We start from the raw sequence: 17,318 nt of genomic DNA on the forward strand, positions 1-17,318 counted from the left end.
TGATGTGTCCTTTTTTTAGGGGCGCCTTTCTTGCGTGTGTCCTTTGCTTGTTTTGCTTATTTGTCGTTCCTTTTTTGTTTTTTTTCCTGTTTTTTTAGTTTGCCCTCCTTTTGTTTTTAGGGCTCGAAGAGGAGAGATTGTGGTTGTTTCATCGCCTATCTCGATCCAGGTGTCTTTTGAAGGTGATGTGTTCTTGTTTTTGATTTTTTGTCGCCCATTGGCTGACTTCCTTTTTGTGTTAGGATTTGTTTTTGTTTTTTTGTTTTTTTGTTTTTTTGATTTTTGGGGAGTGCTACTGAAATGTTCCCCCCTTTCATACTGGATTCGTCTGTTAGGGTTGTTTGGGGTTTCCGTTCCATGGTTCTCGGAGATCCCATGCCATTGGGCGTTGTTTCCTCTTGCGCTTTTTGTTTTTCTGGCTGTGTGATTCGGAGGTCATCTGTCAAGAGGGGGCGCTGGTCTGCTGCGTCCAGCGCCATGTGTATTTGGGCTGTAGTGCAGCTTGAGCCTGCACGTGCGGCGTCCTCCATTCCTGATGCCGGTGTCGTAGTCATCTCGGATCTCTTTGGCTGGTCCTGAGCACCAACTCCCCTCAGAGGAGGCGTTGCAAGGCCCCCCCCGCTCCCGATGGAAGGAGAGGGGTCCGGAGGTGCCCCCTCCAAGGTAAGCGGGCTCCTTTTGTTATTTCCATGATCTGCCTTTGCTGTTGCCTCGTTCGTTTGCTGCACTTTGGCCCCCTTCACCTCCACCTCGTCGCGGCCCAGCCTCGTCGGCCCTCCAGCTGGCGAAGGCCGGGGAGCGATCCCAGAGGTGGGCGGGGTGGAGGCCATAGGCCGCGTCGGGCTCTCTGCTGCATTTGGAAATCCAGGGTATGAGCCCATCCCTGCGGGCGAGGTGGCCATCACTCCCGTGCTTTCACAGTCTTTATTTGAGGCTTTGTTTTGCGTTTTGGGGAGGCAGTTGTTTTCAACGCTTTCCCCTTCTCTTGATCTGGATTTGGCTGCTGAAAATGAGGGTGGTTGCCGCCTGGGCGGGCTGCTGTTATCTGTTCTTAGAATCTCCCTCATTTCCCGAGTGGAAATTTGTGAGGCTGGCGGCTGAAAGTATGGGCAAGGACATTCTTGAGTAGCGGCCCCAAACCTTTGAGTCGGACGGGATATCCTCAAGGGTCTTTTCTCCCTGCTTGCCTCTGCAAGAGTGCCTCTATCCTGATACAATGTCATGGGGATTCTTGCCTTTTTTCTTTTTTTGTTGTTTACTTTTTGTCGGTGTTCGGCCCCTTTCGAGCCCCCGAGAACACTGCAGAACACTTCTCGTCCACTTTCTGCTCCGCGTTCCGCGGACTACTGGGGCTTATGAAGTCGATGCAGGTTAGGCGAGGTTGTGGACACGCTTCCAAAAGTGAAAAACACTGGAGAAACACTGCAGCAGACACCACAGAACACTTCTCGTCCACTTTCTGTTCCGCGCACTACTGGCGCTTATGACGTCGATGCAGGTTAGGCGAGGTTGTGGACATGCCCCCAAAAATTAAAAACACTGAAGAAACACTGCGGCAGACACTGCAGAACACTTCTCGTCCACTTTCCGTTCTGCGGACTACTGGGGCTTATGAAGTCGATGCAGGTTAGCAGAGGTTGTGGACACGCTTCCAAAAGTGAAAAACACTGGAGAAACACTGCAGCAGACACCACAGAACACTTCTTGTCCACTTTCCGCGCAATACATTTCCAGTTCCTATTTAGAAGGGAGTGGTGAAAGTCTCTTAAGAATCATCCATTGGAGAGTGATGGGGCACTGTAGCTGGGGGCTTTATTACCCACAACTGTGTATGGCTGCAATAAAGGAGCTTCAACCAATCCGACAAGCGTGTGGCGCTCATTTCAGCATGCGGGAAATACTCTGCATGTTATTTATTTTAAAGCACAAAATGAAAACGTTTTTCAAGGCATTGGACTGCTTACATTATTTTTCTGCCACACATTAGGAGCTGGATCCAAACAGTTTCTACATTGATTATAATGTGGCATTAACACCCGAAGCCGGTGCTCCGTACCGTGCCCCTCTTCCCTTTCCTTGACGGCGTGCAGGACGCAAGAAGAAGGAGCGGATGCGGTGGCGGGACTCGCCGCCACCCAAAAAGGGTAAGTAGGGAGGGGTCAGGGGAGGATAAAAAAAAGGATGGCAGTGGGGGGAGCCTGCAATCAGGATACTTGGAACGCTGGCTTTTGTCAGCGATCCAAGCCTGCGTTACTAGCCATCTGATTGGCTGCCCCCGCCTGGGTGCTAATGGATAAGCAAATGCAAGATCTCTTACAGTGGATTATTTAAGAGGCTAGTTTTTGAAGGGGCTGACAGTGTGTGACCATATATTATAAGGTATAAAATACCCCCTACCATACATAAAAATGATTTTGCAAGTCACCTCAGAGTTCTGTGGCCTTATAAAGGAACTCCTCTGAGACTTGCAATATCATTATAACATACGGTAGAGGGGACTTGGTCCTATAAAATGGCAGGATAGTATTTACAATCCATATCACAACATATGAATGCTATGACTTCATGTAGTGCATGGATACGTTGCTTTCTTGATCCTAATGTATGATAACTAGTATATAAACCCAAAGAAAAATCTCCGGAAGGATTTTCATAATATATTTTACTTTCTCCCGTCATATTTTTCAAAAAATGTTCTACTTTACACAATGATATAGAAATGCAGCCAATGTAAAATAAGATTGGCTGAGTGAGAGAGTGGCAAGAGTTCTAATGGAGCACATTTCCTTTTCCATATCCCTTTTTAATCTCTCTTAAATTCAGTGCTCCTTTACATAACACAATTAGTCGAATGACATTTCTCATGAAATCTAATTGTTAATTAGGCAAAAACAGTAATTATAAAAAAAAGAAAAGCATAATAGCAATGGTGGTATACAGGCAACAGTAGAAGTGTAACCAGATCAGTGGAGTGAGGATAAGAAAACCCCTTCCCTATTCATGGCTCATTGAAAAACATTTATTTGATGCACACTACTTGTCAGATTCAATTCTCTTCTGCTGTATTCTTTCTTTCCTCTCTTCTATAAACAGGCAAAGGAGTTCAAATGTGACTGGTAAACGCTGTCTGCTCTTTGCGTGCCCTTGCGCGCCGCTGGTTGCAGCAATGAGTTTTGACTCCTCGCCATTGTATCTCTGTCTCCACTGTTTTTCAGGCCTCTAACCCTGGGCAGTTTGAGAACGATAATGATGTCCTGTGGCAGCGAGGGCATGCTCCGGAGACGGTAGTCTGCCACGGTCGGATAGGAATTAATACAGACACGCCGGACGAAGCGTTGGTGATCTGCGGCAATGTGAAAGTGATGGGGATGGTCATGCACCCATCTGACAGTCGAGCGAAGCAGAACGTCCAGGAGGTGAGTGTTGTGGACAGCATGGGCCCTTCAGAGCGTATCTTCACTGTGCACGCATTATGGACCTGGCATTCTGGAAGCAGCTTACTTACACTGGATACGCTTAGACATTGGCCTGGGGAGTTCGTATCTTTCACTATGCTTCTTGGACAATTGTAAACAGTATTTGATTCTCTAGCTCCCCTTTGGTGATCTTATTTACTCAGTTGGAGCATGTATCTATAATGTTTTTTTTTGAGTTAGTAATTGCCTGTAAATAGCATGCAGAATGTAAACAATCATTCGGTTCGGAGGAGCCAGCCAGTCAGCATGCTTTATTGGCTGCTACAATCCCTCTTTCTAAACTACCTAATCATCTCATTTCGTCTGCCCCCCACTCCTGGCTGCACCTCTTCATTCTTTTCAGGAGCGTGCAACTGGAAAGGAGTCTCTTTGCTGAAGCTCCCGTTGCATTTTTTTCATGGTGACCACCTATGTTTGCAGTTTTTCTTTCCATGTACATTCATTTGCGCTTCCTGCATGGCCCTGTTTAGCAAGACAGGAAATACCGTGGGTGGGTGCCAGCTGTGATACAGACCTGAGTGCAGACTCTTATTGGACAGTAATGGCCCTCACTTTGCTCGGGCTGTTAACTTGGCTACCAGCCACTATGCCCGACACCCCCAAGGTCTTTATTGCTGAAATATGACATAAAGGCCATGTAAAGCTGAAGGTAAAGCTGGGCGACTTTCTCCCCAAATCATAATTGGGCGGAGCGGTAATAGCGTTACTGCTGCATTTTTACCGCTGCGCCCAACACACACACGTGTGTGTGCGTGCGTGCGTGCGTGCGTGCGTACGTGTGTGTGTGTGTGTGTAGTCAGAGTGCATCCACCTCTAGCTTAAACCCCTCCCTGGTGCTTTTCGGAGTTGAGAATGGTAGGGTCAATTCCTGAGGGTCCTATATCCGTACCCCTCTGTCTCTCTAAACTCTGCCCCACTCCACCAGATCTTGTCAGCCTGGCCACCTCATTTCTGCTCGTCTGTTTGGCAGATGCATGGTTATTGGCCAGGACATTTAATAACGCCCGACCTGACACAGCCTCTTTTCTACCCTCTCTAGTCCTAGGCGAAGCAGAATACAGAACGTATGTTCTGCCCTTCCCTCTTATTCAACCCCTATATCCGATACATCTTTCCAGAGCCCTTCCCAATACTCACTCAACACCATTACTGCCTAAACATATCTGCCCTTCATTTCAACATGGAAGCCGGGGCACTTATCTCTGTTACACCACACTCCACCACATCTGGGTATCAGAGTCAGGCTGGCTTCGCTCTCCCTGCACCCCCCACTATCCCCCCTCTAGAATACTGCGCAGCAGTCTGTGGCCTGTGCCTGGAATGGTGCATGATGTGTTAATTCTATCCTACAACGTGGAGTGGCATGGTGGCGCAGCAAGTCGCAAACACTTGTGAGCAGGCGAATGAGGGACCTTTCAGACGCATGCAGCTCTACAACAATGAGCACATCTTGATGCAGATCTGAATCCCTTGTGTTACTGAATACAAGACAAAATGTAGGCCACCTTTGAGATGTTGTCTAGAAAAGAGTTGCAACTTCTGTAGATCATTACCAAAAATCCTTGGCCACTCTAGGTTGCAAGCCTACATTTAGGCTGCATTTTAGGTTTGCATTTACTATTCATGTGTATTTGCTGGGGACCTATCTGACTATTTTCTTTACCAGGTGGCCTGGTGCTAAGCCATGTGGGGAATAGTGTGCCAGGCATTGAACTGAACTCTGCCTTAGACCGAGATACAGAGTAGACGCCTCGGCTCTTAACAAATATCTCAATCTGAGCTCTCGATAAAGCATTTTCTAAATTTTGCAGTTGGACAGGGAGATTTGTGTATGCCAAAAAATAGAAAGTTGGTATAAGTGTGCCAGGACTTTACTACAGCCCCTGCAACGGGTGCCCCAATACTGTTTGGATTAAGCATAAGCATTATGAACATTTATTGTGAAAGTATTTAGCATCATTTACTGTGGTACTCATTATTTAATAACCAGGTCTACAGAGACTCTAGATAAATGATCCAGGAGCATGAGTGTTTGGAGGTTGGAGTGTGGAACCCTTGCCGCAGCCCACTTGGGTTTTGTGAGCAGTGACACTAGCTGGCCAAGTCTTACCTGAGAATATCAGAGTGAAATGACTTAAACCACCTGATGACTGACAGCAACATTTCTACCAATCTGGCCAGCTCTTTCAGATTGTATGGCCAACAGTAATGAAAGCGACCCTAACATGGATCCCCTTTCCCATCCATTAGTTCCACCGACCCACCCACTAGGCAAGTCCCGATTCTAGGGACGGGCTGACACGCCGATAGGGAAATGGCCGTTCATTTGTGTAGTTCCTGGTTGCTTGGACCTAGTCACTACTATTGTGTTTGAACCTTTTCAATACAATCAGTGAACCATGTATAGGTATTTCATTTCACAGACTCTAGGGAGCTTGGTTAGGGATTTTCACCTGTCTTCTAATGGTTGTTCATTTAAGTGCCATTGCTCCTTCCTGCGAGAAGATATTAACAATATTGGTCTGAATAGTCAGGCAGCCATATTTAACAACACATTGGGGGCAGGTCCAAATGGATTGACTGCAGATTGTTGAATCTGCAGAGAGCCTGCATCCCATCTTCTCATACAGTCGAGACGTGGAAGTGAGGGAATGAGTCTTTTAATACAAAGCATTGGATGTAGGTTACCATCAAGCTTACCAGATGTATTGTATAAGGAATATTTTATGAGGGAACATATGGCTATGTGGTGGCTTCAGGGGAGAGGGTTGCTTGGCAGTTCCTAGATGAGAACAAAGCGTTCTTTAATTGTTGTCATTCGAGATGATGATCCTCAAGTGGAAGGAGACTTCTTCTGTGCCAGCACTGTGGATGCGCCCCTGCTGTGCTGGTTCATAGTCTGGGCCTCTCGTCTGCTGTGAAAGTGTGACGCAAGCTCATGTGCCAACATACACTCGACAGACAGTAGATAAGTATTAATGTCTTTTATTGTTGGTGGCTTGCATGTTCTTCAAGATGGTATGAGCGACACCGGCAACATCCCACCCGGCGTACACAGTTATCTCCAACTGCCAAACAAAGAACGTAGCGCCGCACTCATACACTGCACGTTCTGATTCTAGAAGCCAGCAACCCCTTCACGTGCACGTCATCCATAACACGTAACACACATTACCTTCACGTGCACGTCATCCACAACACGTAATATACATTACGACAAAGTGCCAAGAAGAGTTGCCCCTGTGCCGGTTGGTGACACTCTGTTTCCAGGGCTGGGCATCGTCATGCAAGAAGGCTAGCTGTGCCAGGGCTCGACATTCTCATGGGCTAAGCGCGAGACCTGCGCATGTGTCAGACTGGGCTGGCCACTGTGCCATACTTGTACTGATCCTTTGCCAGAGTTAAGGCTGCTTCTGATCTGGAGCAGGGGATTCTCCTATGTCAGGCGCCCTGCCACTGTGTGGTGCTGGTGGTTAGCCTGTGCCAACCTGGGACTTCTCCTGTGTTATGCTGAGGCCTGGTCCTGTGGTACGGTGGTGCTGGTCCAGCACCAATGCTGTGGATGCGTTTGGGCCGGGAATAAGCCTTGTCCTTTGTTAGAGCACGTGCTTTCCGTGTGTTATGGTCATGAGTCATCAGTGAGGGGTAAACAGTGTAAGAGTAAGAAAGAGGGATTGGCTGTGCCTCTTTTTCAGGTTTGTGCTGCATCTGTGATAGGGACGAGGGGGCTTATATGTCAGAACTGGGGGTGCCCACGTGCCAGCTTCAAGGTGCACCAGTGTCAGAATGTGGCTGCTGTTCCAAGAGGCCGTGTCTGAACATGTTGCAGGCTGCGGCGGATCACAGATGAGACTGCTTCTGCTCTTGTCACAGGACTTGGCTGATACTGTGCTAGGTCTGAGGGAGCTTGTATGTCAGAACTGGGGGGGGAGGATGCCCACTTGCCAGCTTCAAGATGCTCCAGTGTCATTGTCATTATTTGGTTGCTGTTGCAAGAGACTGTGTGTCTGATCATGTCGCAGGCTGCGGCAGATCACAGATGAGACTGCTTCTGCTCTTGTCACAGGACTGGGCTGGTTCTGTGCTAGTCTGAAGGGGCTTCTATGTCTGAACTGGGGGTGCACACGTGTCGGCTTCAAGATGCACCAGTGTCAGAATGTGGCTGCTGTTGCAAGAGGCTGCGTCTGATCATGTCGTAGGCTGCGGCGGATCACAGATGAGACTGCTTCTGCTCTTGTCACAGGACTGGGCTGGTTCTGTGCTAGTCTGAAGGGGCTTCTATGTCTGAACTGGGGGTGCACACGTGTCGGCTTCAAGATGCACCAGTGTCAGAATGTGGCTGCTGTTGCAAGAGGCTGCGTCTGATCATGTCGCAGGCTGTGGCGGATGACAGATGAGACTGCTTCTGCTCTTTTCACAGGACTGGGCTGATTTTGTGCTGGCTCAGGGGATGCTCCTATGTGAGGGATATGGTTCTTCATAGGATCGTCTGGGTCTGGACATATTTCAGCGTTGGGGCTATCATGTCACCTGATTGGGCCGCTCTCATTCCAGGCTGGAAGTGCACTCCGGTGACCGGCTGGGGCAATCCGGTGCCTGACCTTGGAATGCTCAGCTACTGTATCATGAATGGGGTTGCTCCTTTGTTAGCCTAGGGTTGTTCCTGTTTGAGCGGTGTTTTTCGCATGTGCATGATCGGAGACTGCTCCAGTGCTGGGCTCGTGGTAATATCTGTGTCCTCTATGGCAGGGATGGGCTTTCCTACCGACAGGCTTGTACTACTCACATGCCAAAGCTGGTGCTGCTCATTGCCAAGGAGGGCTACACATACTGGGCTTGCCTTTGCTGACCGCTGTCATTTAAGCGACTAGAATAAGACTGCTCTTTGCCAGGGCAGGAGAGGTCTGTCGGAATGTGGGTCACTCTACCCTTCAGCTCTTGTGTCAGTCTTACATTGCCTCCATGCCCAACTAGTCGCCTAATGCTGATCCTTTGCCACCTCTGGGGATAGTCCCTGTACTGGGATGGGATGCATCTGTTTCAAGACAGCGTATTCCCTACGTCATGCTGTAGATGTTCCTGCCCCGGGAGGGGGGCTAATAATCTGAACCCCCCACCCCCTATCCGCCACCCCAAAACCTAGTGATGGAAACCTACAAATCTATTTAGAAATGGGTGGTTGGTGACAGGCCCCCTACTTTTCCTTTCCCATAGCCTGTTACCCATCCAAGATTCCTCACTATGTCTCTGCATGCTTTCTTAGTTGGCATAACACCCACCCCCCCCCCGTGGGTGGGGAGGAGGGAAAGAGGGTGGCTAGCCCTGACAGTGTCATAGCTGGCAGCCTCCCAGGTGGCGCACACAATGTGGCGGGTAGAGGCCCTTCCACCAGGCTGCCCTCTGCCCTTGTCAGTCCGAGCTTTGTCAATGAGCTGGATTCTCTGCCTGCCAGTAGCACTGCTGAGAGCCGCAGGGGGGCTTGCATGCGCCGCATCATATGTTGCAGTTATCGCCCAACGCGAAGATCATAGGGCGTGCAAGATTCCCCAACACTATGCCTTCATGTGATCACACATACAAATGATATGATATGGCATTTGTAACGCGCCTATACACAAGTGTTTCAAGGCGCAACGAGGCAGGGAGGGGGGAACAAAGGGAGACAGACAACGATCCTACTAGGCCAGGTGTCATTCAGATTGCGCAAGTGCAAGGTTAAGGGGACAGGAAAAGTGCAAGGGGGAAAGGGAGAGGGGAAAGTGCAGTACACGGTTAGTAACGAACAAGATAAATAATAAGGGCCAGCTGGTGACAAGTGCAAGATAAGTGCAGACAAGTGCTGGGAAGAGGGGCTGTAGGGATACAGAGACAGTCCTGCAGTGCAGGGGTTGCCAGGAAGGCAGTGCAGGGGAGAGTGGCTGGGCCAAGGACCGAGATTGGTGAGTGGCCCAGTTGCTGATTTAGTACAATTTCAGTGATTTAGCAGGGGAGAGGGGGAGAGAAAGCGGAAGCAAAGAGGAGGGTTTTGAGGCGCTTCCGGAACCGGAGATGGTTCTCCTCAAGTTTTAGGGAGGCAGGAAGGCTGTTCCAGAGGGAGGCCCCTGCAGCGTAGAGTGATCTCCCACCAACTCGTTGCTTAGAGAAGCGGCTGACCCTGAGGGAGTTGGAGGCGGATGAGCGAAGTGCTCGAGAAGGAAGATATTTAGGAAGGGAGAGTTGAAGGTATTTTGGCCCCAGAAGTCCTTGTGGACAATGCAGAGGGTTTTGAACTTAATCCTTGCAGCCACAGGGAGCCAGTGTAGCGATTTCAGTCCTGGAGAGATACGGTCCCGGGGCTTGAGGCCAAGGACAAGTCTCGCAGTCCTGTTCTGGATGAGTTGCAGAGGGCGGAGAGTAGAGGCAGGCATATTTAGGTAGAGGCTGTTACAGTAGTCCAGCTTCGAGAGAACCAGGGGTCTGGAGACAGTGAGCTTCTGGGGGAAGGAGAGGAAAGGAAGGATACCTCTGAGGAGGTGCAGCTGGTAGTGTGACTTCTTAGAAACATCAGAAATGTGAGGCGAGAAGGAGAGTGTGGAGTCGAAGATGACCCCGAGGTTTTTAGCCTTGTAGGTAGGAGCAGGAAGAGGGCCAAGAGAGGCCGGCCAGAGAGCTGCAGGGAAGGAGGGAGTGGGTGTGCCGATGAGTAGAATCTCGGTCTTACTGGCATTAAGTCAGAGGTCGTTGGCGGCACACCATTCCTGGATAGCAGAAAGACAGTCAGAGATGAGGGAAGGAGAAGAGGAGGCTGAGGGTAGCCTGAAAATGAGCTGGGTATCATCAGCATAGCACTGAAAGTAGGGGCAGAGAGCAGCGATGCGGTGGGCGAGAAGTGCCAGGTACTGGTTGAACAGCCAGGGAGAGAGGTTGGAACCCTGGGGGACACCACAGGTAGAGAAAAAGATGTCAGACAGGAAAGACCCCAGTTGGACCTGGGAGGGTCGATTTGAGAGGAAAGAGGTCAGCCAAGCCAGAGCCTGACCAGTGATACCCAGGTTATCACGGAGACGGTTGAGCAGGATGGTATGGTTGACAGTATCAAAGGCAGAAGAGAGATCAAGCAAAATGAGAACACAAGGAATGTTAGAGTCAAGGTTCAAGAGCAGGTCCTCACGGATGTTCATGAGAACAGTTTCCGTGCTTCTGGCAGCTCTGAAGCCAGACTGATGGTCATGAAGGCTACCAACAGATTCAGCATGGAGATTAAGCTGGGAGATGGCAAGTTTCTCCAGGAGCTTGCCCAGGAAAGGAGTGATAGAGATAGGGCGATAGTTAGCTGGGCAAGACAGGTCGGAGGAGGGTTTCTTAAGAAGGGGGTACATAAGGGAGTGCTTGAGAGGGGATGGGAAGACTCCAGAGGCGAAGGAGTGATTGCAGAAGTCAGCAAGGAGCCAAGGAGTCGATGTGGTCCTTAATAGTTTTGGAGGAGCAGGGGTGGACCTGTGTTGACGAGACTTTCATAGATCGGACTTGTCTCGAAACCTCATCAGCAGAAAAAAGGGGAAAGGCAGAGAAGGAGAGAGGAGGGGTGGCTGCAGAAGGGCCAGAGGACGGGCAGGGAATCGAGGGGGGGGAGGTGATGGGAGGAGAGTGAGGACAGGATGTCCTGAGTTTTTGAAATGAAGTGCGAGGCCAGTGCCGTACAGAGGCCCTCGGAGGGGACAGGAGAGGTAGAGACTGCAGCAGGGTTGGCCAGCTCCTTGCAGATTTTAAAGAGTTCAGCCGAATTGTTAGATGCCGCAGTGATTCAGGCTTGGATAAGGGCTCTCTTTTTGGTGAGAACGGAGAGCCGGTAATGCCTTTGGAGCAGGCGACAGGCCAGTTTGTCAGAGGATGAACATGAAGCACGCCATTTCCTCTCTGCCACCCTGCACTTGCGTTTGAGGGTGACGAGATCCGAGTCAAACCAGGAGTTACATTTGGCTTTGGGCTTCAGGCAGATTCTCATGACAGGGGCAAGGATATCAAGAGTATCAGATATAGCAGAGTAAAGAGTGGAGAGGGCTGTGTCAGGGTGGGAGTCAGCCGAAGGGGGAAGAGGAGGCGAGAAGGTGGCAGCGAAAGCCTCAACTGACACACGCTTCATGGGTCGGATTACCGAGAAGGGGGATGGCAGTGATGAGGGTGGCTTTGCCTGTGGGGTAGGGAGGGTGAGGTGCGAGGAGAGGAGAACGTGATCACTCCAGGAGAGAGGAGTGGAGAGAGGGACAGAGAGGGGAAGGTCAGAAGAGATCAGGGCATTAAGAGTGTGCCCAGCAGAATGGGTCGGCCCAGACGGGAGAATAGAGAGTGAGAGAGAGTCGCAGAGGTCGCGAAAGAGTCCAGAGGGGGGACAGGAGGCATCCAGGTGGATGTTGAAGTCTCCAAGGAAGAGGAGTTGAGTGGTTGAGGACAGGAGTGAGGAGGAGAGGTCCGCCCACTCGGAGAGGAAGGAGGAAATTTGACCAGGTGGCCGATAGATAGTAGCCACGGTAAGGGAATAGCTAGGAGAGAGAGAGAGTCGGCAGGAATCCACTCAGGGAAGATAAGGGCCACACACCCCCCAGCACGGTTGGGCCTGGGCATGGATAGGATCTTGTAGCCGTCAGGTAGGAGTGTGTCAAAGCTGGTGACAGAGCTGGCTGTGAACCATGTCTCAGTGCGACCGAGTACGTCAAGGTCCAGTTCCTCAAGAAGGTGGCAGATATCAGAGGAATGTTTGACGGCAGAGCGAGAGTTAAGAGTGGCAATGTGGAGAAGGTTGCCATCTTTGAAGGACTTCCGGGGAGGGGTACAGATCAGAGGTACGCCCTGCGGAGGAGAAGAAGGAGCCAGGGAGTGGGCAGGGAGGGAGGGTAGAGGCAAGGTAGCCGAGGACAGAGGAGGGGGGACAGCAGGAGAGGAAAGGAAGTTGATGAGGTGCGGGAAGCGTCTATCAAAGAGGTGAAGGTTGGCCTGAGGGCCTTGGACTAAGACGGTCCCATTAGCGTAGACATTAATGATGGCCTTAGAGGAGTGGAAGGAGGCCAAGAGGACATCCCAACGGGTGCCACCATTAATGGGAGAAGAGGAGATAGGAGAGAGCACAGAGACCATATGAAGGGTCCATAGGTCAGGTGAAGGCACGAAAAAGAGGATGTCATTGAGAGTTTCCTTAGAGGAGGCACTGGTGTAGGTGTCAGCGATAGGGAGGCCTGGGTTGGAGACCAGTATGTCCTTTTTAAACTTTTTCCTACCAGATTTAGTGAGAAGAGCAGGATAGTCAATGGAGAAGCAGTTAGAAATTCAGAACACAGTGAACACAGTGATGCATATCAGGTACCCAGTGGAGAGGCCACCTACGTTTGGAAATCCTGCGAGGTGAGTGGGGGTGGGTGGGGGTGAGTGGGGGTGGTCAGATGTGAGCTTTGCAACGGGAATGGGGCAACTAATTAAAATGTGCACGCGTGCATGATAAAGCAGCGGACATATGCAACTTGCTGATTGGCACGACTTGGAATCCATGTGTCCTTTGCTCTAGTCTCGGGAGGATAGCTCAGGGGGCAACGTGGCTTTGGAAGCAATGCGACATGAAGCAACACAGGTTCGATCCCCGTGGTCCGCGCTTAGAAACCTCTGGGAATTAAGCGCGTTATAAATAACCTATCATATCTTGTGTATACACGTATATTTTTCCATTTTAAACTTCACAGTTCATACCAGCAGCCTGGCCCATCGTCTGTGAGCATGATCACGTGCTCACCTCGTGCCCTGGCATCCAGGTCCCACACCGGTGGCCTTTCTCGTGGATCTCGCGCGCTTCTTGGCATGGAGTATAATATAACCAGCATGTGCTAACTCTGGCCTTTCTGTGTTTAGGTGGACACAAACCAGCAGCTGAGAAGAATAGCTCAGATGCGGCTGGTGGAGTACGACTACAAGCCTGAATTTGCATCAGCAATGGGAATTGAACGCACCCATGAAACAGGTATCTTTAAGGTGTCTCTTTGTAATTTACACCCCCCCATGCATGAATGCTGTGCTATGGTAATTAATAACATCTAGTTTCAAAACTGTTCTCATGTCTGGCATGGACGGCTCACACTGCTTTCCTTTACAAATAAACGCGGGGCTCAAGTCCCAGAATGCAAAGAGTAATGCATGACTGGATGGCTTAGTTACACGGTCAGACTTGGACAAGAAATAGGCCTGGTCACCCAAAAAAAAGTGGCCCACCCCTTGCCTCACGACCCTTGACCTCTCATGACATCACCCCAAAGGGACATCCCTGGAAGCGATGAAACACGATCGTTCACCCATTGACAAAACAGGAAGTGACATCAAATAGCATTGTTCCTAAGTGCACTAAATTACTTTGAATCCAAGCAGACGTCCAAGGCCAAAGGATAATATGTTATTCTATAGCACTAACGCTTAAGCTCTTTTTATAGAACAAATATGCATACAATATCACCCAACCTGTGTTGGTACTCATTTATCGACCTAAGAAAGATAAAAGGCTTTTAAAAAAAAAATGTTTATATGTTTTATTGGTTAGGGTTTTTTAACCTTTAACATAACATGATTCGAATCCGCTTTGACAAACATCATATGCTTCCAAATCCAGTCGATTCCTTAAAAAGAAGAAAGAAAAGCCATCCTTTCTGTCCAGTTAAAAATTAGAGATTTACGGCGAGGAGACGTGTGGGGTCAGTCCCTGCCAGATAGTTCTGACTATTCGGGTCAGTTGGACCCTTTTTTCCTCCAGAGGTTCTTTGAACTGTATCTGGGGTGTTGTTTACCAGAAAATGTTCTATGAACTTGAGCACATCAAGCGTTTTACCAAGCTTCTCCACTGTTATCAGTCTCTCCCAATATTCCTCTTCCGTGCTTGAGGTAATAAGTGAGAGATAATCTCCCAGACATTGCTTTCTTTCAACTGCTAATTTTGGACAGGATATCGCCAGATGCCTAGTTGTTTCAATAATGTTAGTGTTTCCACAGTATCGACATTTTGCATATATGGGCGCAATCTGTTTTCTTTGAAGTTGCACCTCTTTGGTTGGTAGGATGTTTAGTCTGCAGCGCATCAGCAGATCCCTGTAGTGGGACGATGGGAACCTCCTCAAGTAAGGTGGTGGATCATTTAATGTTTTACGTTCCCAGATGTTGTTATGGAATAGTTTGTTTCCATGCTTTAAGGTACTCGTTTCGTCCCAGACATTTTCCTGCAAGCTTTTCTTTGCTTTGTAGGGATTTGTTCTTAGAGTATCTTCTTTTATGTTATAATGAGTAAGAACCATCTGGCATTTCACTTTCCACAATTGGAGGTTTTTGTCCCTTTCTCCTGCCATTGTTTTAGCCAGAATCTCGAAAGGAGGTTGAGGAGGCTCCAGAATACACTTCCTGTAAAAGGAGATAGTCTTCCACAGGACTGTTGATCTTAAAGATTGCAGCTTTAATTCATGTCTTATTGTCGAGATTGCCAGACAGTTGGGCAGTCTTAAGATCTTCCGCCAAAAAAAGGCTTCGATAACATCCCAGGTTTCCCACTGCAGATTTAGCAGGGATTCAGCTCCATAAATCAGTACCGCCACCACTTTTTGTTTATAGAACGTCAGTATTGGCGTTGTTGAGTATTTCCCATATCTTTGAAGAAGTGCTCTGCCTTGGTTTGTTAATTTTAGCAGTTTTTCTCTAATAAAAATGTATTGACCATGCTCATTAACATTTTTATTTATTCTTATTCACAAGTAGATCATTGACTCCACTGTATCCAGTTTTTCATTGTCGATTGACCATACAAAATTCTTTCTTTGCGATTTTTTGCCTTCTGGGTGACTTCATTATTAGGATAACAGATTTCTTTATGTTTGCCTTCATTTGATTTCTGTCCAGATATTGTTTGAATTCTGTAATGCGACGCTGGAGGCCTATAGCTGTTTGATCAATAAAGACCACGTCGTCCGCATAGAGGATCCAGGACAGCTCCTCGTCATTTATTTTCGGCGGAAACGCTCTGATCCTGCTCTGGGACTCTGCCATATCTGCCAAGTATAAGATAAAAAGAAAGGGTGCCAAGGCACAGCCTTGCTTAATTCCTTTATATGTGGGGATTTTTTCCGTAGTGGTTCCTCCTTTTGTAGTTATGATTTGAATTGATGTTCCTGTGTACAGTTCCTGAAATGCTTCCATTAGATCTCTCGGGCAATTCCAGTTCTTCAATTTTGCCCAAAGGAGATCTCTACTGACTCCATCGAAGGCTTGATCCAAATCTATGAAGCCTAAGTATAAATTTGTTTTTTTTTCGAGGGTCCGGAGCTTTAATATATTCAGGATGAATAAATTCAAGGTGGTTCCAACACCACTAACAAAAGCTGTTAGACGTTTGTCCAATAAGCCTTCCTTTGATGCCCATTTCTTAAGATCTCTTAGAAGAATTAAGGCAAAGATTTTTCCTATAGAGTCCAGGAGGGCGATGGGCCTATAATTCTTTGGGTCTTCCCGGTCTCCTTTTTTGAATATAGGTACTACCAAAGCCTCCTTCCATGATGACGGGATGGTTCGAGTTTTCTTTATTTGATCAAAGAGCCGTAGAATAAAACTCGCCCATGCATCCCCGTTTTCTTTCAATAGATGGTTTGAGATCCCGTCAGGCCCTGCTGCTTGTGAGTAGCTGAGCTTTTTGATGATCCCCAGAATGTCATCATAGTCACATTCAATTTGCCAGGGCGTTCTTTTTTTTTTGTTGCAAGGGGATGGATTTATTTCTTCTGCCGAACTTGGCTTAAAGAGGCTAGTGTAGTGGTTGACCCATCTCTCTTTTGAGACCTGGGAGGTGGGTAGGGCTGATTGGAAATCCTCGCCTTTGTTAATAATCTCCCATAGGCTGTGTGCGTTTGCTGTTTGAATTGCTGCTAACATCTTTTCCTCGTCACGTTGTGCTCGCCAGGGCTTCGATGAAATCAGCCAATTTTTGTAGGATTGTTTACATTTCCGCATTAGTTCCTCTTTGCTAGACAGCACGCTTTGTTTTAAGCTTCTAAGTAGGGCACAAAATTCCTTTCTCTTAGCCACCAGTTCCGCGTTATACACGAAGGATTATTTTTCCCCTTATATTGGTCTTATACTGTTTTAGGAGCCATTTATATTCCACATCGTCGAGATTTTTTTTTGACGTGGTTATTATAGTCATCCATTAGTTTTGCAATTGTTGGTGGCTTTATTCTCAGCCGATTTCGGCCCCATGTCACTTCTACAGCGGGTACGGAGATGTGTGTTTACACTCCTGGGATCCCAGTTAAACTCAATCTCCAGGAGAGCATATTCACTGTTTTTTTGTTTCTTGACTCTCATGGAGTTTATCCAACTATGGGTGTTCCCCGCTATGAAACAGTAGTCTAGAACCGCACTGGCAGTGTTATTAAACCATGTAGAGGTTCATTCCAGGTCTCCTTTCATCTGGCCATTTCAAATTTTCATTTCTCTTATTTCCATTTCTTCCATACATTGTTTAGAATTTCCCTCCAGCATAGAGTTAGGTTTAGGCTTCCCTTCCTTCTCCGGTAGCTTTATGTTCAAGTCTCCACAGAGGAGAATAAGTTGTTTTTTTTCCTTTATCATGGATTCATCTATTTCAACCATGATGTCGGACAAGTATGATTCAATTGCACAATCAGTTTGACTCCAGTAAGTGTTGATTATAAGGATTCCAATTTCCTAGGAATTAGTCTTTTTCTTTATTCTTATGATCTGGACATATGGATTTGGTGTATGATGTCGTAAAACATGAAGGTCGCTCTCTCCTTTTACTAGTGTCAATAGACCGGCATGTGGTCTGCCCAATGG

The 17,318-nt window shown here is 48.1% G+C and overlaps 1 protein-coding gene across 1 annotated transcript in view; it reads left to right on the forward strand.

The window, feature by feature from the left end:
- The window catches only part of MYRFL (myelin regulatory factor like), a 942,772-nt gene that overhangs the window by 471,662 nt on the left and 453,792 nt on the right, over positions 1-17,318 (forward strand). Inside the window, exons 14-15 of the mRNA XM_069629965.1 lie at positions 3,216-3,416; positions 13,350-13,458. Coding sequence (XP_069486066.1) covers positions 3,216-3,416; positions 13,350-13,458 — 310 coding nt within the window. The remainder of the gene's footprint in view (positions 1-3,215; positions 3,417-13,349; positions 13,459-17,318) is intronic.

This window comes from Ambystoma mexicanum, chromosome 12 (genome assembly GCF_040938575.1).
Source record: "Ambystoma mexicanum isolate Mex_15411 chromosome 12, UKY_AmexF1_1, whole genome shotgun sequence".
NCBI lineage: Eukaryota > Metazoa > Chordata > Amphibia > Caudata > Ambystomatidae > Ambystoma > Ambystoma mexicanum.